General features: G+C 36.7%; 2 protein-coding genes across 2 annotated transcripts in view; both read right to left on the bottom strand.

Moving 5' to 3' along the window:
* The window catches only part of LOC140168201 (uncharacterized), a 95,391-nt gene extending 79,924 nt beyond the window's left edge, over positions 1-15,467 (bottom strand). Inside the window, exons 1-2 of the mRNA XM_072191535.1 lie at positions 15,353-15,467; positions 99-237 (exon numbers count right to left, since the gene is read on the bottom strand). Of these exons, the coding sequence (XP_072047636.1) occupies positions 99-218 (120 nt within the window). The 5' untranslated portion in view covers positions 219-237; positions 15,353-15,467. The remainder of the gene's footprint in view (positions 1-98; positions 238-15,352) is intronic.
* Positions 1-24,756, bottom strand: part of LOC140168202 (death-associated protein kinase 1-like) — a 91,548-nt gene that overhangs the window by 44,723 nt on the left and 22,069 nt on the right. The gene's annotated exons all lie outside the window — the stretch shown is intronic.

The following is a 24,756-nucleotide window of genomic DNA, read 5'->3' as shown; positions in this document are numbered from 1 at the left end:
GAGACGCAGATTTAGAATAACTTTCAACAATTATATAATCCTGAGAGCCTTGGGTTTGATATCAAGTGATGCTCTGTTGAGCACAAATAAATTCTTACTGTGTCCAGCCATTCTATGCATCCAGGAATATGCTGAAGAAAAACGTTCACAGTCTGGAGATCGCCATTTTTCACCGCGTTGAAAAATCCATCGTCTTTAATAATTACTTGGCGGTCCATTGTTGAAAATATCACCTGTCTGGAAAAATGGTAATGCAAAATTAAACTATTTCAGCCACATTTCACCCAAATTAGCATTATTATCCGCTCTTAGGACCATATTTTGTCAAATTCTAGATTTGTCCCTGATGATTTACACCTTAAATATCTTTGAAATCCGAAATGAAATCTGAATGAAACTGGTCTATGGCTTATTATAAGTTTGGCAGAATGCCAAATATTGATTCTCCTCTTTGTTTAATTCATGTTACACATGAATTCTCTTGAATTATAGAACAGGGGATTAGACGGTAGAGAGCCTGAGGGCAGCATATCAATAGGTTCAATACCACTAATTATGTATTACACAGGTCATTCAATGGGAAAATGGCTGATTTCGGGTGGAATTTTCTCATATTCAGAACTCTCACAGTTAAATGCCACTAATATCAGGTGAAACTATATGATTGAGCTGCCAAATGATCAAAAACTCAACATAGGTTGACCTGAGACTTTTCTTGTTTTAACGCACTGAACCGTAAACACCTTAAAATGGCAGTGCGCCCTCGAAGTTGAAAGTTACAATATGGTAGGACGAATGTAGGCATTAGAAGTAGGTAAAGTTCGATAGCCAAAACTTACACGTTCCAAGGCTCAAAAAAGTGCTAAACCTGCAAAAACAAGGATAAATGGGAATACAAAAGTACACTAGAACAAGTGATGAAAATCACTGTCACATAAACAGACTCGTCAAACCAAACAACTAAAGTAGACACAAAAACAGGCAAAGTTCGATGGCCATAAATTGCCAATTTCAGAGCCCTAAAGTGTCAGCAAAACAGTACAAAAGTACACTGGGGCAGACAAACAAAACCAAACAGACAAATCTGTTCGAAACGTCGGTTTGGGTTTTTTTTTGAGTAGATAAACAGAGATAAAGTAAAAATGCAAATGGTCTATGCATGATCACATTTACTTTAGTGCAGTTGAGGAAGGTCGCATATAATAAAATGCAGTATGCATGCAGAAAAAAGGGGGTAGGTTTGGCAGTAGAAAAACAGAGAAAGGAAATGCATATGGTTCATGCATGCAAAGCTAATTCTCAGCGCCTGTAGATAGGCCTTTAGATGAAAGTGAAAAGCCAAGAAATCACTAAAACCAACGAGCAGTGAAATACTGTAACAAATTGACATGAAATATGCCAAAATAGGTAGTGATGAAAAGCAATGAGGCCTACAGTGGTGTGAAAGCCACATGTGAGTTGACCCATCAAACATGTACATGTAGGTCCAGTAGTGAATGCAAGTAAGATCCATAGGCCTAGTAAGGATACACTGGCATGTTAATCTTTAACATTTAAGCCAAGTGGTTAGGTTGCCTGAAGTTTAGAGATCCAGTGTTTCTCCCGTTTCTTTCGCATGAAGGTGTCAGTCTTTGGTTTTTTTTTCAATACATATGACAGATATGTGACTGGCAGAATGTCCTGAGAGGTTGAAATGTTTGGCTACTGATGTATTTCTGTTAAGGCGAGCATCAGCACAATGTCCAACCAGTCTGGTTGACAGGTGATTGTGATGAGATAGATCACATTCTCACTCTGACAACTAGATAGATAGATTTTATTTGGCAATTCAAAAGAACATTATACAATACATCAGAACAGACTAAATGCATTAAAATACATCACACAACATATTTATAAACAACATACAATGCCAAGGATAGCCCAAGAAAGCCCTAAAAAGGGCTTATTTCCATTGGGGTCCTTTATATAATAAAACATTAATTACATAAAAATTATTGCACATTTGGTGAAACAACTGCATATGATAAAACTGCATAATTATGATAAAACAGATTCAAATCAAGATAAAAAAAAGTGGCTTTTAACTGCCTTTTGAACTGTGAATGAGTTGTGGATTGTTTAAGGGGGTACTACACCCCTGTGGTAAATTTGTGACTATTTTTGCATTTTTTTCAAAAAATAATAACACACTGGTAACAAAAGTTATGTATATTATTGGGGCAAGGAATCCAATTATTACACTGAAATTTCAGTGACTCAAGACAAGCGGTTCAGTATATATGATAGGAAATGAGGTACATCCTAGCGGTACCTCATTTCTTATCATAAATAACGAACCGCTTGTCTTGGGTCACTGAAATTCCACTGATTCCTTGCCCTATAATATACATAACTTTTGTTACCAGTGTGTTATTAGTTTTTGAGAAAATGCAAAAATAGACACAAATTTATCGACGGTGTAGTACCCCTTAACATCAATTGGAAGCAAATTCCATTCCTGTACATCAGTAAAAAAAGAAGGTATTACACTTCTGGCCCTTAGCTTTTGGTACCAAAAATTTTGTTGCACTGCCCCTGGTAAAGTAATTGTGAGTCTGAGAAAATTTCACAAAATGAGAATTTAGGTACTCTGGTGCAATATCATTGTAGATTTTAAAAACATGATTGAGTTTAAGTTGTTTAACTCTGTCTTCAACTTTCAACATATCCAACTTCTTAAATTGTTCAACACCAATATGGGAATAAGTTTGTTTTGCATTACTTGCAGCTTCTTTTTCAGCTTTACAGAAAGTGAAGAAAACCATGAAGAGCAACAATAATCAAAATGACATTGTATGGGGCAGTGCAAAGGGTCTTCCGGATTTGTTCATTTAAAATGTGACCTTGCCTATATAAGAAACTTAGTCTACTACACACTTTTTTGATTTCTGACTTTGCAATACTTTCACCACTTAGATCTTCATCAAGAGTAATCCCAAGGTACTTAATTTTACCATCACAAGAAACTTCAAATTTGTCCAGCCTGCTCAGTCTGATTTTAGAACCAAAAAGAATAGATTCTGTTTTGCCAAGGTGTAGTGACAATTTGTTGTCAATCAGCCACTATCTGCAAGACTCAAGTTCTCTACTTAAAGTATCGGAAATTACTTTAGGGTCTTTATGGGATGTGAATAGCGCACTCCTTAATAGGTGCCTCAGTGTTAAGAATCTGCAGGAAGATTGTTGTAAAATTACTCCACGCTTGATTTACATCACTACAGTAAACGCTAGACCAATCAGCAGATGACAATACTGCAAGCAGATTCCCAACACTGTAGTTCCTAAGGGCGAATTTCTTGACGGGTGGCTTAGCAGTTGGCTAGTCTAGCCTCAAGGCTTAAGAGGTCGTAAGACCAGGCTTAACTGAAAACACGTTCCCCGAAGCACGGCTACCATAGCCTCGAGGCTTCGTTAGCCTGTGGGCCAGGCTTGTAGGATTAGCCCCAGGCTTCGGTAAAATTTGCATTTCTCGAAATTAGTCTTCTGTAGCCGTAGTCTACGCAAGCCTGTTAGGCCAGGCTTACAGCGGCTTTTCTTGGCCCTGCCTCAGAGCAGGTCTTAGGTCGTAAGCCGTGGTCTATTTCAATTGAAAATTGCTTAAATTGTATAATGCAAAGTTTTTCTTTCATATTTTTGAGAAATCGAAACAGATGGTGTCTTTCATTCAACATAGAGTAGGCCTTTACCCCTAAGTAACAATTATTGTTCGATTTAGTTGAACATTTCACCATTTTATTTTAGTGTTCATTCGAGTCAGTTAGGCCTACTCATTTTGAATGATGAACTTTCTTTTGGAGCAACGGTGCCAAAGTGGTGAAAGTAAAGCGAGACGCAATCTTCGACGTCAACTTGCTGTCGTGAGCGTCTTCAGGAGAGGAAGGGTCCTTTTCTGAAGTATTCGGATACCAAATTTAAATCGCGCTACCGATTCAGTAAATGCAATGTTTTGAGGCTTACTGATCTGCTTGAACCAAACTTGTAACGGTCAACAAATAGGAGCAACCCTCTCATTCCTGTTCAACAAATATTGCTAACCTTACGATATTTTGCTACAAGAAGTGCCATCATCATCATCATCATCATCCAACATCATCATCATCATCATCATCCAACATCATCATCATCATCATCATCATCATCATCATCATCATCATCATCATCATCATCATCATCATCATCATCATCATCATCATCATCACATCATCAATCATCATCATCATCATCATCATCAAGGGCAGCGGAACCGGCGGGCCAGGGGGCCAGTGGCCCCTCCACTTTTTTAACCGGGGGGCCTGCCCCACACTTTTAACCCATAATGTGCTGTGTGTAACATGTTTGGGTGAACATAAGTAATCAAATCTCTATTCTAGACCATTAACATGCTTAAAACAAGAAATGTCTTTAAAAAAGACAATGCCTCAAGAGATTCCAGCGGGAACCATTTCTTATTAGCTTATAAGAGATACTTGAAATGCTAGCTTTAAGCCATCTTGCAATGGTAATAATTCTGATGTATTTAATGCAGGAATACCTGCATGCCGGGTGGTAGTCCGAATAATCAGTCCCAAAACAAAATATTCATTTACTGACATGATCGATGGACCCTGCATTTTTCAATACATTGATGTTGTAGCCTTCGTACAGAGTGACGAAGGCTACACACAAGGAAACTAGGCTATAATCACGTATCATGTGCCCCGGATGCGTATAGATAATAGAGGGCCTCTTTCAACTCCCAACTTGTGACCACAGAAATAGCTGTGTAGGAAATACAAAATACAAAAAAATTGATTGCTGTGCTGAAAAATGTTGCATAATGGGTACTTGCTTTTTTGTACAGTAATTCATTGTAAGGTACCGTCATGATGGTCACAGAATTTGGAAAAATACATTTGCCCATAGCTTTGCTAATTATTTTCCTACAGACATGGTTGACCCCTCATTTTTTAAATTAAATAATCACCTTCAATGTGAAATATCCTACTTGCAGGGTTGTCACCAGGACCAAAAAAAGAACTAAAAAGGCTACTTGGAAATTTGATGATCATACCTAGCATGGAGGACAGGCCTAGGCAAAAAAAAAACCCTTTTTTCTAATAATTTATCCGCAAGCATCATTTATGTCGACAAATTGTTCCCTGCAAATCCACAGTAGGGTTGCAAATATACCATATGTCACTCGGAGTGCGACAATTTGTACAGATAAATTTATCACAGGTATTTTTCTATTAATTTGGCCATTCGTCTGCATATTACCAAAAATAACGCATTTTGGACCACCGTTTCTCAGCGAACGTCATTTATGTCGACAAATTGTTCGCAAATCCACAGTAGGGTTGCAAATATACCATATGTCACTCGAAGTGCGACAATTTGTACAGATAAATTTATCACAGGTATTTTTCTATTAATTTGGCCATTCGTCTGCATATTTCCAAAAATAACGCATTTTGGACCACCGTTTCTCAGCGAACGTCATTTATGTCGACAAATTGTTCGCAAATCCACAGTAGGGTTGCAAATATACCATATGTCACTCGGAGTGCGACAATTTGTACAGATAAATTTATCACAGGTATTTTTCTATTAATTTGGCCATTCGTCTGCATATTACCAAAAATAACGCATTTTGGACCACCGTTTCTCAGCGAACGTCATTTATGTCGACAAATTGTTCGCAAATCCACAGTAGGGTTGCAAATATACCATATGTCACTCGGAGTGCGACAATTTGTACAGATAAATTTATCACAGGTATTTTTCTATTAATATGGCCACTCGTCTGCATATTACCAAAAATAACGCATTTTGGACCACCGTTTCTCATCGAACGTCATTTATGTCGACAAATTGTTCACAAATCCACAGTAGGGTTGCAAATATACCATATGTCACTCGGAGTGTGACAATTTGTACAGATAAATTTATCACAGGTATTTTCTATTAATTTGGCCATTTGTCTGCATATTACCAAAAATAACGCATTTTGGACCACCGTTTCTCAGCGAACGTCATTTATGTCGACAAATTGTTCGCAAATCCACAGTAGGGTTGCAAATATACCATATGTCACTCGGAGTGTGACAATTTGTACAGATAAATTTATCACAGGTATTTTTCTATTAATTTGGCCATTTGTCTGCATATTACCAAAAATAACGCATTTTGGACCACCGTTTCTCAGCGAACGTCATATATGTCGACAAATTGTTCGCAAATCCACCGGTTAGTTTTAAGGATATTAATACATGGCATAAAATGTGACAATTTATCAAAATAAATTTATAATGAACGCTTTTGTGGATATTTGCGAATTGCCAATACAATATACCGTACATCTGACATGTACATGGTATATATGTAGGTATGCTAGGTGAATTCAAATTTGCCATCAAACTGCATCATTTTATATATCAAATTAAAGCCCTTGAGTAAACAAAGCCAAAACTGAAAACCTTTTTTTCATAGCACTTTCCGTAGCAAAGTTACATCTTGTCAAAGATTGACTTTCATCAAAAAGATTCAGCTAGCAAAATTCCCCAAAACGGCATTTCGGGGGTGTTTCTAGATCTTAGTTCTAGCAGCTTTTTTTAATGGAACTGCTATCAAAATCCCTCTAAAATTCCATGTGCGATTGTCTTATCACCATAAAAAGTCATATATTTGGGTCAAGTGAAGTATAGAAAACATATTTATGTAGGTTTCCTTCTTCGGCCAGTTGTTTTAAATTTCTATGTAAATATGCATTGACATTGTCGGCGAATTTGGCTGACTAGCAAATTTCCGACGGCTAAGTAAGATGGGTGATCCCTGATTTGAATGCACACTAACCAGGGCCGTGACACTCGTACTCAATCATGTACATATCAGTAAGCTTAATCTGAGAACCGGGGAAAAGTGGAACATTTTTTTGTCCAGCCCAAACAGGATTACGAAGCAAGGCAAGGCAAAACTTTTAAAAGGGTTTACAAGATACATAGTTGGTGCATAGTGCATACGCACCAATATGCCTGATATGAACCTCGCGCGGTCGCGCCAATCGGGCCGTCTTCACGTACCAGATAGAGGTAAAGTTTGACATATCAGATATCGCACGACTCTGTGGTATATTTGGTTATTACAGATAGAGGGTTAAATGCACAAAGTACTATATCTCATTAACCAATGATCCTACAGAGATGTGAGCACTGACTTTTTTGTTCTTTATGACCAGAGGAAAAGTTTGACATATCGCACGACTCTGTGGGATATTTGGTTAAAAGGATAGAGGGTTTGGTGCACAAAGTACAAAAAAGTGACTATATCTCATTAACCAATGATCCTACAGAGATGTGACCACTGACTTTTTTGTTCCTTATGACCAGAGGAAAAGTTTGACATATCGCACGATCTGTGGGATATTTGGTTAAAAGGATAGAGGGTTTGGTGCACAAAGTACAAAAAGTGACTATATCTCATTAACCAATGATCCTACAGAGATGTGACCACTGACTTTTTGTTCCTTATGACCAGAGAAAAAGTTTGACATATCGCACAACTCTGTGGGATATTTGGTTAAAAAGATAGAGGGTTAAGTACACAAAGTACAAAAAAGCGACTATATCTCATTAACCAATGATCCTACAGAGATGTGACCACTGACTTTATTGTTCTTTATGACCAGAGAAAAAGTTTGACATATCGCACGACTCTGTGGGATATTTGGTTAAAAAGATAGAGGGGTAAGTACACAAAGTACAAAAAAGTGACTATATCTCATTAACCAATGATCCTACAGAGATGTGACCACTGACTTTTTTGTTCTTTATGACCAGAGGAAGAGTTTGACATATCGCACGACTCTGTGGGATATTTGGTTAAAAAGATAGAGGGTTAAGTACACAAAGTACAAAAAAGGATGCAGCCAAAGATTGTCCCCGTGTTCCACTTTGCCCCGGTCTCCCCTAAATATTCGTCTCAGGTTGAACTATTTAGGTGCCGTTCACAAAAATAATCGACATTTTTGTAAGACGGGGGTGCATGCCCTCTAAATATCCCTAAAATCCTTCACAGATACCTTATTTCAGATTAACTTCTTTAAAACAATAAAAACTTCACACATTCAAAGCTTTATATTCTTTTCAAAGTCCAGAATCAAGTCAAACATTTTTATAATCACTCTTCAAGGCAAACATTTTACTACAACCCCGTATAAAGAATTTATGACCGTCCCTGCCATTTTTTTTTTTTTTTTATATATTCATTAGCCCGAAATGCAGACTGATTGAGCATTTTGTACCGTAAGAACTTCGTGGCAACATGGAAAACGTAGCCCAAACCTGAGTGACAGAATGATTTGTCATGGCAATCCGGCTATTATTTCGCCCAATAGTCGTGTTTCAAGTTCCAATTCCAATACATACTGCTTTCGGCAGAAAAAGTGTAACAATGATGCACGAAATGGCATCAATTGGTCCTTCATTTTGCAAAATTGTCCAACTCCCCTGTGTTAATACACAGTGTGTAGGCCTATGGTTAACAAATTCCCCTTTTCGCTTCTGCTTTGGACACCCAACTCTAAAAGCAATAATTTATACAATAATAGTGAAAACTTACCCACGAATGGCTTCAATTTGGGCCTTCATTTAACCTATTTTCAGATTTTTCAAACTAAAATTGTACACAATAATAGTGCCAGAATGGTCCAACAAATGGCTTCAATTGGGCCTTCAGTTTGCAAAAGTTTTTCACTTCAGGCACCCCCTGCTTTCGCCCTTTTTCTGCTTTGGACACCCAACACTTAATGTTTACAGTAATAATTTATACAGTTAATAATAGTGAGAACTTGTCTACAAATGGCTTTAATAGCTTCATTTCACCAATTTTCGGCTTTTTCAAACTCAAATAAATTGTACACAATAATAGTACCAAAATAGTCCATCAAATGGTTTCAATTGGGCCTTCATTTTGCAAAAGTTTCTCACTTCGGAGGGGGGCACATGCCCCCTCACACACACCCTTCGCGGCCATTATTTCGATTTTTTACATCACCCTGACTGCCCCCCACTTTCAAAATCTTTCCTCCGCCCCTGATCATCATCATCATTATCACTCATGCTAAATTCGCAAATAGAACATGAAAATATCAGCAGTAGATAGCACGCACGATGGTTGTGAAATAGTTATGTTTTTGTTTTTGCACCAAAATTATCCTTATTAATAATGTTTTACTTTTGACAAACATGCGTATGATTTGTTTGAAGTGTGAAACAATTTTTGCTTTAGGCATACTTTTAGGGGAATCAAAGTTTCCTTTTCTGTAGGCTTGCAGTTTGACCCTTTTTAAAATGCAAGGAAAAATTAATGAGTGGAGTAAAAAGTATGGAAGTATCATTCGTGCAAGCAGGACTCATAATAAAGTAAAGTGGAAATAAAATAATACATAAAAGACACAAAAACAGAAAAATACTATCAAGTTGTGTACTGTGTAAGCCCAAGCACAAGACCGCCGGTCTAGGCTAGTCTTTGCGCTGGTAACCTTGTTAGTACGGTAAACCGTGAAGGACAACAGCTTATGCACATCTACCTCCAACTGCCTATACAATTAAGTCGCTGGTAGAAAGGGACGCGGTTGTCAAGCGTTAAGCCTACAAGGCCACTAAGACCAGGTTGAATTTGCGTTTAAGAAATCCGGCTACATTTAAGACTCGGGCTTCGAGAGCGGGCTAGGCTTAGTAGCCTCAAGGCTACCTTAAGCCTAAGGCTTAATAAGACTCCTATCGAGAAATTCGCCCTAAGAGACCTGATTTTGATAACATTATGACTACGACCAATTTGACTTTTCAATACCTTACGTGTACAGAATATTAGAACGGAGGTGTTTGTGGATGACATGACTTTCACCAGTGGAAGAATTAGTGAAAGACGACCCACAGTGTCATCGCCCCGATATCTTCATGGCAGAAATCGCCATGGTAGGTTGAATCCACAGCCACGCATGGCCATTTTGTTCCGACCTTTGAGACACATAATGAGCCGAGGGACATGACTAAGGCTACTGACAATAGCCTGGTAATTGACCTCTCTGTGTGTGAGTGAGCATGTATACGCCATTGAGGTCAATGGTCATCGACTTTTGTACTGCCTCCACGGGAGTGAGTGCAGCTAGCCTACGCGCAGCGCTATAGTTTGGCACATATAAAATCAGAATATTTTGGTCAGTTTTTTGAGTTCAAGACGCACGCTTCTTTCTCAAGACGCTAGCTAACGACTATCATATCCGTTGAGCATATATATTCAAGTGCAAGGAACCAAATCTGGCTTCTTTAGACTAAATCAATTACGGGAGATATTCATCATTTTCTATCCCGGTATCCAAAGATTTATCGTCTGAATATCAAATCGTGTATAGCACATTCACGTGTATCGATCCCGGGTATTTATTTTAGTGTCTCTGCTGTACCAAGTAATTATAGCCAGGCGATGTCGGTGTGCGACCCTTCCTTGGTGTGTTTGACTGATGGGCCCGGTGCTGCGTGCAAAACCACATACCTTTGCAAAATATGCTGTTTTGCATATGCAAAATTACATACTTTCCAAAAGTATGTAGTTTTGCATATGCAAAACCACATACTTTACGGTCACTATGAAAAAATACAAGTTTTGCTGGGAAACCCCGTGCAGTTCGTGTTTGTAAATAAGGGCGCATGTCACAATGATTGGTAACTTTATATTTCAAAAGGCAAAATACAGCAGATAGTGTATGTAACAAATGAATTAGCAATATCTGTATCTGTCTCCACACTGAATCCTAAAGTATTAAACTAGCTAGGCTACATATAATATGAATTATTCTTTGAAAGTAGAGAATATTAGAACAGTGACACTATCCTGCCCCTAAAGCGGCCGATACCGAACAACACATACACAGCTTTGACCTGCGGTTGTCTAAATTCTGATTCTTTAGCATTCTTTACATGCTGGTCAGGTAGAAGATAAATATACAGAATGACCTTCAGCTTCTCCGTGTTTGGTCAGACCTACCGTATAGGCGTAGGCTGCATGGGGTGTATCCTGCATAAGTTAGTGTTCTTAATCAAACCTGAAACTAAATTAGTATACCTCAGGTTCAAACACATGTTTCACACTTGAGTGTATGCTGCATGACTGTATGTTTCTGTTTTCAGGGATGATTATCCTAATGTCTAATAAATGATGAGGGACAGTAATTTGGTAGTATGCACCCTTACAACACACATCGCGCGGTGTTTCTTTATGCAAAATAAAAGTTATGCAAAACATCATACTTTGTAAGTATGTAGAAATGAATGCTATACCGGGTGGATGTCATGTTCACATGCCTTACAAGAGCCACGTGCAAAAGAGCCTCTAGGAGGAGGTTGGTCTGGAGGCAGGGATGAATGTACAATCATGTCCTTGATGTTAGCACTTCTGCGATAAGCGACCATGGGTAGGTTGGGAATAGCCTTTTACATCTATCAGAAGAATGCATGATACCTATTAAGTGTTTGTGAAGTAGCTAACTGGGTTTAATAAAGGCACACTGAATGGACATGGTAGATCACCTTGGAACTGGAACTAACATTACCAATTCAACGGGTATAAATTTCTTCAATGAATCAAAATTCATATCCATAAACAACACACTTACCAGAACATTTTATTTCCACATTATATTCTTCAAAGGTACAATATTATAACCTCATCCCCGTTAAGAAAATTGTGGAAATTACCTCAAGCAATTTCAAAGAAATGAATTTGCATGTCAAGTAAAGGTGTCGGATTCACTACACTTCACGATTTTTTTTCCAACCCCCCCCCCCATGTCAACAAGAAATCTACGCAACTGATGGATAAAAAATGGAAAAGTATGCTTATTTCCATCGCACTCACCTTAGGCTAAATCTCGCCTTTAATAACCTATACTTGACACACATGTATGCATACTGACACGAACTGTAAACTCATGGGAAGTTTGAGGGGAATACCCAGTTTACAGGTACCAAGGGGTGACACTAAATTCACGATTGTTATTTTAGCAACGCAAACCTATGACAAAATCCGTTGGTTTGCTAGGTAAAAGTGAGGCAAGCTATCGATCAGCTATGAATAATTCACACTAAACTCTTTATTGACCCTTGTATTGAGGTCACGACATAAAGGTGTCGTTAGTGTAGCGAATCTAACCTGTTGAAGAGAGTAATAATGCCCTCTAGCAAGGTCAAGGGATACCTGAAAGCAGTGATTTGTTTTTCAATGAATGTCTACTAATTTGATGACTTGTTGTAATAGTTATTTCGAAATTGGGACTTGCTGTCATTAATACGAAGGAAATGATATAAGGCTTTCCAGGTTTCCATTTACAATCTGACATTTTCTTACTGTATTTCATCTAAAGCGCTATGTGTCGAAAACCGTCGGGCAAAATATATCAAGAAATATCAATGTCCATCATTTTTATTCACAATGTTCAGTCAAGTGATCGAGGTTGGAATGGTAGAGATTTGCATCTGATAATATATGCGCACTCATTCTTTAGACTGCCCCGCGTTTTCGACGTAATTAGCTCGTGTCTGGTGACAGGTATCATGAGATACAAGCAATATTGAAGTCACAAAAACCTCAGAAACCTCACCTGACATTCCATCATGGCGACATATTCGTGTGTGTTAAACAATTATCAATATGCCCTAATGGTACTTGGCTCTCGCATGTATTATTGATTTTAAAAGTAGGTAAAGAAATACACACAATATTGACTACGGTATCACAGTAATGCACCAATGACTCCAAAAATTGGTCAAGTCTGACAGGTCACATATCCGGTCTTATGTTGACATATTACGTGTTCGGGAAATATTAGCCAAACTAATGAAATGAATACAATTGAACAATTATATCTAATTATGTAACGAAATGGTTTACCCTATGGAAGGCAATCATTAACAATTAACTGCGCATTTCACCTTAACATAGAATAGTATTAAGAAATAAGATGTCATTACACTTTCGAGTCAAGCTCTGTCTGCAGACATATTAGCGCTCTCTCTGGCAAGGTTTATTAACAATACGCTATTAAGATTACAATTGGACGCATACTAATTTCCAATTGCCACTTCCAGGGTATCTTCTTTGCTGCTACGTTACCTGTCCACGTACGTAATGAAGGAATTCTTTTGATATGATTCACGTGATTCAGTCATGACAATTGCTACGTACTAGACAATTGTGTGAGTAATACTGCTCAATTTTATTGATCAATATCAAAATCTACCATTGTGCACTAAACTGTACCCACGAACATTACTCAAAGTTGAAAAGTCCATTTCAAATTGTTCTTGCATATGTGACTGTACAGCACGAATGAGCCGTAAATGTCCTAAATTGTATTCTGAGTTACAGTGTAAAATGTGCGTGAAGGTCGTGGCGCGACATCTATCTCATGTTGATAGTCAAACACCAATCAATAATCATATTAATGAAGAGGATAATAATAATGATTTTTAATAGCTCTGATCTTTGTTTGCTTTGGCTAAATCCTGTTCAAGTGGTGGGTTTACCAGGCATTGTATTTTGTATAGGTATGTAGAACCAACAATTAACAATGAGAGAACTTTCTTGAACCTCGTTGACTTGGGGATGATTTGAAATGACCGCCAATTATGACTGTTTGATATTTATTGACAGCAATGTGGAAAAAGAGACACATGTAGAAACGAAAAAAGCTACCATTTTGTTGAAGGAGCAAAGTTCAACAAACCATAACCCCGCTTCAGGATATCGTTTGAAGTCAAATGATATACCATTTTAAAGCTTATGATGTATATTTTTTAAACACGTCGTGTACAGTCACATATTATCAAACAACAAATACATTAAAAATGTGGCCAGGTTATAATCAAAAAACTCAAATTAAGTTAATCTACAAGTAACCCTATATAAATTATATCGTCTACTGTGTCACATCACTTACATAATAGGGCAGTGCAATAATTGTGTGTACTCCGGGGTGGTGAAATCTAAAAATTGTCTGCCAAAAAATCGCTTGACACCCCCGGCCGTGGCACAAAAAGAAATTGTGGCACCTCAATTTAATACGTTACATTGTCAAATCATGTGATGCGAGTGCAGGCTTTTTGAAGGCGAATTCTTTTCGACCTGTCACAGAATGCAAAAAAAGGGGATGGGGCGGTCTGTCAAAAATCTTTGTGAATCCCCTATAATACACCACCCCGGGGTACATATAATTATTGCACCACCCCATATAGAGTTTTTGCCCCACGAATGTGGTACCCAGGCACCTTAGAATATTTACTTGGAATTCATAAACGGATCGTAAAATACGGGGACATTTACGTGCTAGAACTGAAGTTCCTCTGATCGCAATGCCTTCGAATTATGCTGAATAAAATCAAATCAAAAAATCAAATCAATATAGCCCAATCAAATTATGAAATTACTACCACTATTGCAACAGAATCCATTTTACTCCCAAAAGCACACACAAAACATATCAAAAGTCCCTGAAAATCCAAATAGTGGAACAGTGCCTAATTTGCATAAATCTAAAATGGGCGCTTATGCAGGGGTGAAATTTCAAAGTTGGTCAAATCTGGATAAAATCCATACCAATGTCTTGTTCTCATCATAAGGATTCAGAAAAAGGATAGTTCGAAAGACATGGAAATACATTGGTATGTTCTTAACAGGTTTTGATCGACTTTGAAATTTATTTTTGTGGAACTTTTATTTTGCTTTTCTGAAATGAATGGTAATTAATTGGATTATTGCAGTGGTGGGTTAACCCCTTATATTTCTTAATTTGACTGGGCTTATAGCGCGCGGAGAGAGTATGGCTGCGAAGCAGCATCCTAGCCCGCTAGGGCAAGTTACTGGAGTGCAATTGGTGTTGGTGTGGCCTATTCACGCAAAGCCTCGTTGAATGGAACAGTCCATATTTCTCCTTATGAAAATATTCTTACCATTGAACTCATAAACATTCAATATTTGTATACTAATCGATGTCTCTAGATCAGAAAAGGTGCGTAGAAAACGATAAGCTAAAAATGTTGAAAAAATGACTTAAAATGCTTAATACACACGAATGCTTTAGGGAGTGTACAACATCAACTGAAAATATAGCACATGTTAGTGATAATAATAATAATAATAATAATAATAACAATAATAATAATAATAATAATAATAATAATAATAATAATAATAATAATAATAATAATAATAATAATAATAATAATAATAATAATAATAATAATAATAATAATAATAATGTGTTTCTAAACCCGCTTACCCTTTTGAATGCACATGATAAATTTCACTATTTCATGATCATTGTCGTCCTTTCTCCTGATACATCGAGTATGGAATGAAGTTTACTACTTCACTTCCAGAAAACGATTAGTATACGTACGTCTATGTACACCAGTTTGATATGCCACAATGTCTGGATGCAATGAACTGGAAAAAGGTCAGAAGTAATGTACATACTGAATGTACGATTAAAGATCAGCAAAATTATGCTGATGCACTAAGTGACTTTTCTCTAGTCCGAAGGTTCGCTAGTCCGAAGGTTCTCTAGTCCGAAGGTTCGCTAGTCCGAAAACCAAATTAAGTTCGCTAATCCGAAGGTTCTCTAGTCGAATATAGCACAAGGGTTCGGGTTAGGGTTAGTGTTTAGGGTTCGGGTTCGGGTTAGTGTTAGTGTTAGGGTTAGGGTTAGGTTTAGAGTTAGGGTTATGGATGGGGTTAAGGTTAGGGTTAGCGAGCCTTATTCTATATTCGGACTAGAGAACCTTATTTATTATTCGGGCTAGTATACATGTGTATACATTATAAATAGATAGGAATACATATATTAGTATAATTTCGTGACTCCTTACATCTAGGTAGAACCGAACCTTCGGACTAGCGAACCTTCGGACTAGGGAACCTTCGGACTATGAGCCAAAATAATCTCAACCCCTGTGGCACAGTTGGTTATCCTTCATTCAACAATCAAATTGTAGCCAGTGTAAACTGGTAAAGTAAAAAAGAAGATTTCTCTCAGCTTCCTTCTTTTTATTTTGCTTTTAGCCGAAACAGGCTATGCGGACGTGGATTTTTTTTATTACCTTTATGGCCCACTTTTTTGGCATCTTCGTCGCAAGATTTTTAACATTTTTCCCGATTAACAAAAAAAGCCGCGCAAAAAAAGAAGAAAAGAAATGAAAAACATGAATAAAGAAAGAAATGCGCTAAAATGTGAATTTTAAAACCTACACACAATATCTGATGTTAGCAATATGCATTTTTGCACTGATGCACAAGTGAACCTCAGCGATGTGCATAGCTTCCCATTGATGATATATACATGTAGGCAATATAGGCCCTATTACACATTTCGCCGATTCTCATATTACTCAACAATAAACATGGTAACGAACAATATAAATATCTGCTCTGCACCTATCTCTGGGTTACGTTAAATATGTTGCTAATCATTAGCATATTTACTGTGTACCATTTGACGCTAGTGTAATGTAGACATTCATTTACATAAATTAACATATATCTAAGCATATGCAGTAGCGTAGCCAGCGGGGGGGGCAGGGGGCAGACTGCCCCCTGACAAAAAATGAAAGAAAAAAGTGCCCCTCTGACCAAAGGGCAAAGGAAAAGAAAAAGGGCAAGGAGCCTTTTTTCCATCAAAATTCACCCCGATCATGGGCAAAAATAGTGTCAAATACCAAAAATTTTCGCGCTACGCGCGCACATTGTCACAATGAATCCATTTTTATCTCGATCATGGGCAAAAATAGTGTCAAATTCAAATTTTTGCCCGCTACGCGCGCACATCGTCCCAATAAAGCCTTTTTTGGAAGCTCGAAAACATGTACAGTCTCTCTAAAAACAAAAATTGCATGTTGCAACTGCAATTTTTTTTCACATGTGCCCCTGTAATTTTATTTTGCCCCCCCCCCCTGACCAAGAAAGCTGGCTACGCCCCTGGGCATATGTAGCTACTTCTGATACATCACTAACTTACATGCTGATATGAAAAGTTTCGCTTTACATTTATTTATTTACTTCCAGAATGGTCTTTGTTACATGCAGTCTGCGCATGATCTCCTCCTTCTTTATCTTGGCCATTGGTCTAACACAGCGGAAAGACCAAAGCAACTCAATACTTCAAGCTTGATTTGGTCTGGTTTCCGTAAAGTCCAACATGCGGCTTTATACGTCGTATATGTGGCAATAGGGAGGATAAGGGCTCTGTAGATTCTGATTTTGAGTGGCCTTGAGGTGTTGTGGTGCGACCAGATAAAGCTTTTTATTCCCAAAAATGCTCAGGCTTCTAATCTGGTACGCCGTTTGACTGTAGGAACATTACTCAAGGTTGTTTGATGGCATGTAGAACTGTATGTTTAAGCAAAGTTGAACACTGATGGCGCTATTTATAGTAAATCGTGTTTGCATATTTACAAGGTAATAATGGCATTAAAACATCAAACAAATGAGTAACATATAGCAAGGAAATTATCGAACTACTTTTAATCATGAAATGAAAGGAATAACTCATATTATTGGGCTAAATTAAATTTAAAATATATGTAAATAGCGCCCTCAATTTGCACACAAATATAGAGTTTATTGAATAAAAATTACCACAAAAAGGCAGAAAAAGATGAAGAATTTGGTAAAGAAAAGAAAATCTAAGTTAGAAATACCTAAAAAATATATCGTATGCGCTTAATAGTGTGATAGATGTTGGTATTGTAAAGGACTAGAATGGAAAATTGTGTATTTTTTGTTAGAAACATTAATAAATGATCACATCAAACAACCGTATACTACATAAAAAAACAAACCGTGTACTACATTGAAAAACAAACCGTGTACTACATAGAAAAAACAAAGTTTTCCGTTTTGTCAATTGGTGTGTTGTAAGTTTGATGTATCGTGGGTCTTTTGACATGATCTTGAACTTCATTGGTGGAAATTTGGAGCTTTTCGAATAAAATTTCCATGAGGGTTGTATCATCAGCATAGCGAATATTGTTTATATGCATGTCGCCCATCTAGATTTCGCTACCTAGGTTCAGGACACCTTTCATCTAAAAAACAATTCGAGGTATATGTTGAATAGGCTTAGTGAGAGGAGCCATCCCTGTCTTACACCAACTCCTACGTGAAACCATTCGGTGATCTTGCCATTCATCATAAACAAGCATTTGGTTTGCTTGTACATGCTTTCGATGAAGTCAACCAGAATCTTGCCTACTGCGATGGATTGCATATGTCTCGGCCGCATTCTCACAGTGCTTCTCGCCAGATGGTGTCAAACGAAGCCTTAAAATTCCAATGTATCGGTATACGTCTTTGCCTTGCCTTTTTAATAATTTGCCGAACAACAAACACTGCATCTACGGCACCTCGGCCACTACGAAATCCTCCATCAGGTGGTTATCTACGGTCTCTTGGATTCTATTCAGGACCATCCTGCAGAACACCTTCCCAAGGATGGTCAATAGAGTGATTGCTCTGTTAACTGGTTTGTGCCCTGTCTCATCGGAAGCCCACCTGCTTTCGAGGGTTTGGCAGCCGCTTTGTCCCAAACACATGCTTTGTTGCTTTTCAAGGTCTTTATAGCCTCCTCCATCACGTCTATTGTAAAATTTATACTTGGGGTGTTGGTAACAGCATGTAGGGTCTGGAATGTTGTGGAGAATATTTTCATCTCGTAAACTGAGTGTGTTTAGATGCCCGTTGAAATATTCCTCCCAGCACTTCATATCCTCCGAGGTGGCTGTTTTTAATACACCATCTTTGTTCTTACGCCTGCACTTGGTCTCTTTACCCTTGATAACTTTTTAAGTAGTAACCTCCTCCACTCCCTTACTTCATACTTAACTGTCTTATTTTTGGTATAGTTGGTTTTTATTACGACTTGATTGGTTGTTCATCATGGCGACTCTGGTCTTCATTCTTTGTTGACAGGCCTCGCGAACAGCGCTCGAAATAAGGCGCGTCCTTGCGTCAAATACCCGTGAAAGTAGGCGCCGACCCGCACATTTCCTAGGGTAAGGGTCCGCATGACCCGTAAAAATTAAACCAGGCAAAGAGCAGAAAATCCTAGTTTGAATGTTCCACTGGAAAATCTGGTTCACATTATAGGTCCAGCTCCCTGAGTATACTTTCATTTTAGTTTCCCATCAAGTTTTCAACCCGGGTTTTCAATTTTCTACAATCTACATACCGTGATCGCCGTAGCTAATTCTTTCTTTTGAAATTTCAAAAGATGGGTCCGGGTTCGGACCCTTCAAAATTGGCGAGGACCCTTGAAATTTCAAAGGCAAGGGTCCAGAGAACCCTTTGATTTTTCTTCTTATTTCGAGGCCTGCTCGCGAACATCCTCGGGAGTTATTGTCACTTAGCGGGTCCTCGTGATGCCCACAATCTCTTTATTTTATTGGTGTGGTGTCTCTGAAACAGGACCACAGTTTTTCAACATATGTGTCTTCACGTTGGAGACTAAGTTATGATACGAGCAATATGATATGCAGTTCTGGAAGGCTTTTAGGTTGTCTAGTTGGGTGATGATGAAATCACTTTGGTGATGTCCATGTTCCTCTTCTACAGTCTCTATGCTGGAAGTGTGGAAGTGGAAGTGCTGTGTAATGTAGCTTTGCTGACACCGTACATGCTTATGGTAGGTGTTCATGAACTGTAGTCCATTCCCAGCAATTCACCTTACACAGTGAGCCGTTCCTTCTTAGGGACCTCTATTCCAAGTTACTACAAGTAAGTTTTCTTCTAAGTGTATGCTGTTGACTTTAAAAAGCGTACACACAGTGTCGACTATGTGTCGGTAAGGCCCACTCCCCCCAAGAAAGTCTGTCTTAAACATTTGGTTAAAAAAGTGCTGAGATTTTTTTTTAACGAGCCTATGCGATATTTCTATTTTTTACAATTAAGTATATACTGTGTGATATTCAAAAACAGAAACATAATATACGTTATTAAAAACACTGAATTTTACGGCCAACGCGTAGCGCTGAGTGTTAATTGGAGTTCACATAGCAATGCGCACGGGTGTCTAAGATAGACCTTCTTTTTTGGCCTAATGTATACTGCTCAGGCTAGTTGAACAGTCATAAATTTTGGCCTAATACTGACAGGTGAGAATCCTGTTGTGAATGCCCACCCAGCAAACACAAAAATGTTTCTAAAACGTTATAAACGTGTTATAAACACGTTTTGGTATATGGTAAAAAACGTTTTTAAAACATTTAAATGTCTTATACATTGAAACGTCGTATAAGAAAAAACATTTTTAAATATGTTGTCAAAATGTTACTGCAAAATATTTGTTGGCAAACATTTTCGCAAAATATTTTGACAAAACTCAACATTTTGTTAAAATGTTTTGCATAAAGTTTCCAAATATTATGTTTTCTGAATGTTATTAAAACGTTTATACCTTTTATACAACCCGACATATAAACGTTTCTGTATAACGATTTGTTTTTGCAGGGCAACCACAAATCCGCAGACAACTCATTGGAGTACTTACAATTCACATCTGACATACAAGGCAATAGTATAAATATGCAGAACATTTGATTTATCATAAAAAATGTGCCAGAGATTACTCCAGCTGTGTATCTTATCAAAAGGGGGCAATTGTCAATTAATGAGCAATTCGTGGTTTCTTTTTAAATACAGTGAAAAGAGTTTACATGATTGGTAGACTTGAAGTTATCACCTTAGATTTTAAGTCAACCTGAGTTTGCTTTTTGCAACCCAATGTCGACACATGCATTTTTATAATTATGATTTTATTAGCTTATCATTTTTCATTCTTTGTTGTCATATAATAATCAAATATTATCTCATTAACGCATTAATCATGTTAATGGATAGTATAAAATACACATGAAAGAGTCAAGTAATGAAGTCAATTATTGAATCAGAATATTTTATTTTCAAAGTAACATTACATCTTCAATATCACTTTAATCTTGCAAAGCGTTATGTGCCACAGGCCCTATAACCATGATACAATAGATCCAAGAAAGAAAATGATTAAATAATGAAGTGTACAATGTTTCATATTCGTAACACATTTCTTATGTTTTGGAAAGGAAATGATTGAATAATGAAGTTTATATAATTATACTTTGATCAGTTTGTAATTGGCCGGCCTTATAACATCGCGGATTAATATCAAAATATTTTATTTTGAGAATTTTCTTCTGACAACTCGCCAGAAGCATCACGAATTATTTTTATTCAAGTCCTATACTTCGTCTACTATCTTCAACACACAAAATAAAGACTAGTCAGGTCAACTAAATATAGCACTCTTAACGCGGTTCTACTTTTCAGCGTAGTGGTAAAAGCCTAACATTTTCCAATTACGAGCTGATCAAACTATATATCTTCCAGTATTTGCAAACATGAACGGCCGTTTCCCGTTTATATGGTTAGGTTGTAAATAGGCCAATTTCTGTAGTTTGTTTTCTTTCTTGTTTCTTCATCCCGAATTCTTTATGCAAAATAGTTTCCTTGATCGAATTCAAATGATGATGATGTAAAATTTTTGAAATAAAACAAATTATATTGTAATAATTATATCCTTATCGTACATGAATACACACATTACTCATATCCACCCTAAAACAAAAAAATAGTATCTTAAAATCAGTTTCTAACGACGGCGGATTATGAAATGAAAGAACAGGAACATTTCATTGGCAGATGTTTCCAAAAATATATGAACATATTGAAACAAATGTATCGAACTTGCATTATCTTTATTAATTATGATAAAACTGATATTGTTTAATATTTTTCATTAAGACTCGTGCCAGAATTGCATGCATTAAATATATAAAAATGGTAGAAGTGATTGTGTTTGTGTTCCCGCAGGAATATAAGCAATTTTTGTGTTCATGAATTCTAATATAATAATGAAATGTATATACGAATTCCTAGGAAATCAAATGATTTGATATTGTTAAGGGGGTACTACACCCATTGCATTTTTTTTGCATTTTGTTAAGAAATGAGAAAAAGAAATTGGACAAAGGTATGCAAAATGAAGGGGCAAATCTTCTCGTTCAATAATGGTGGCATCGGTATCAATGAAGCGTACATGCTTCTAATGGTATAAGCCAAAAGGCGGTACATCACTGATGTTTTAAATTCACTTCATTTTGGAAAGCTTACTATCAACGGATTTTGTTAAAATTTTGGATATGTGTTGCTAACACATTAGGGAAATAATGTTGATGTGTAAAATGGGAATAAGTGGTCCCTGATTTCTTTTATGACTTCATGAACTTGGTGCTCCACAACTATCAATAAACGAACCGGTTAAAATGCTTCTATTTTCAATGTTGAGCTATATTTTGTATTTTGAACTTGCGACACTATTTCACTGAAACTTAATTAAGCCATAGGTAACAGGTTACCACAACCACACTAGAGCAATGTTGAAAAATATTGTATTTTTGTCACCTATACCACCATATTAGGTAGTTTTCATTTTTGTGATTTTGGTAACTATTTTATATTTATTTGCCCAATCCATCTCAACTAGGCAATCTAAATTGTACTCACCATTTACATCCCAAGGTATTTTAGTATATCCACCTCACACATTTCCATTATCCAGTAACAGACAAAATATCAAAATTGATGCCTTATTATGACATGTATGATATCACAGACTATCACATGTATTCAAAATTGATGCCTGAATTTGACCTGAACCAATTGACCTATAACCTGACCTTTGATGACCTTATAGCCTTTTTTAATCTCTTTTCCTAACAACACATTATAGAAGATACATACATGGTGTATAGTATTAAATTGTCTATGTGGAAGAGATTAAGCCTATTTAATTTATTCAGTGTTATAATCAGTGAGTACATTTCTATAGATAGTATAACAAAGGATTTAATGTATTCTATTCATGTATTCTACTTGGACATGTTGAATAGAATAAATTATGGTTTGTTATGAAACACACATCTGAGTTACTAGGATACAGTAAACAAAAAAATATATAGGGCTAAAATGATTTTCTAAAATGGTTTAAAAGCACTTTGTATGTAGAGATATTTTATAAGTTCAGGACATGAGGTGATGAACATATTTATATACTTCATAAATTTGCAACAAAAAAAGAAGATGGGTACTGATGAAAATCAGGGTATTATACCCCCTTAAGAACTTTGATTTTCTTAACAAATAACAGGTCATTTGAAAGTGTTCCGCATGATGGAACCTAATCCCCATTTTATTATTTGTTGTCACAAACAACAGCTAAACTTTGAGTTAAATATTATTTAAATGCTATATTGAAATAACAACCACAATTGCTATTAATAGATTACTAAAAGTGGAGGATTTGGCTAAGCTTTTAAAAGGTGTTACATTTTCGAAACACCAGTCTACTTGTGAGCTGGCGTAAGCTCTATGGCCTCTAGGGTGATCTGGTTGGAAAGTCACTGGACTCTGTATGTTTTCTCTGCAGTTTGGAAGAGCTGAGTGGCTCTCAAGTCAAGAAAGTTACGTTTTCACAGACCCTGTTTTACAGAAAGTCAGTGGGTCTTATTTACAGGTGTGCACCCTTAAGGATAAAAATTGTATTTTTGTAGAGAATCAGCATCACTGGCAAAGATTGAAGTACCGTCAGCATTATAAGTGCAATAACTGTAATATTATCAGCAACCTTAAGACTCTTCACAATTATTATCATTTATAATCATATTTCATGATTTCACTGTAATTATATATTTTACTAATAATACTATTATTCACTATAGTGTACGTTAATTCTTCCATATATAAATTATGCCAATAAAATGGTTAAATGACAATAAAGGCACTTAGAATAATTTCGAGCAGTCACATTTTAAGCCACTCTACCCCTATGTTTAAGAAGTATGAATTACTTAATGTTTATGATACATATTATATGGAATTAAGCACAAGTATGTTTAAGCATTTTACAAACCAGCTACCTGTAGCATTCAACAATACTATTTCATGCAGTAGGTAAATAGACATAAGTATCACACAATAAATACCAACGATTTAATATAATTATTTCAAACAAAAACAAAATTTGCTTACAAAACCATAAAAGCTAGCTACCAGTCCTATGAAGTGGAATATTATTGATAAAAAACATTAATGTGACAAAATCAGTCAACCACTTTAGGTCACAAATAAAGGCAAGTCTTCTAATAGATTACTTTTATGGGCTTGGTCACCCACCTTTGCACAGTATTTTTGTGGGACTTGAAAAAACATCAGACACACCGAATTTCATTCTGAATACATAATAAATCTATCAAGTATTTTATGTTGCTCTCCTAAATAAGATTGCTGCCTACATTTCGCAAGTGATTTTTATAAAAACACTTCCATCTGCTTTTGACTATTTCAGAAAATGTTTTGCCGAGTTAAATCTCCCATAGACAAAATTTTAAGGATATCTTTAAACTGTTTTGATTTCACCAAATTCAGTTCAAATATGTTAAACAAAATAACAATAAAAGGCACCTGAAAGTCAAATTACATTTAGTTGTGTACATCAAATCAGTATCGCTAGCATTTCGATGGTTATAACGAAAGGAGCTAGATGCTCAGAGTTGTCAAAATTGATTGCAACCCTGAAATAATTGAAAAGTCTTAAAG

Source organism: Amphiura filiformis, chromosome 13 (genome assembly GCF_039555335.1).
Source record: "Amphiura filiformis chromosome 13, Afil_fr2py, whole genome shotgun sequence".
NCBI classification, from domain to species: Eukaryota; Metazoa; Echinodermata; class Ophiuroidea; order Amphilepidida; family Amphiuridae; genus Amphiura; species Amphiura filiformis.
Note: the sequence above shows the minus strand (reverse complement) of the source record. Positions and strands in the feature narration are given on the sequence as shown.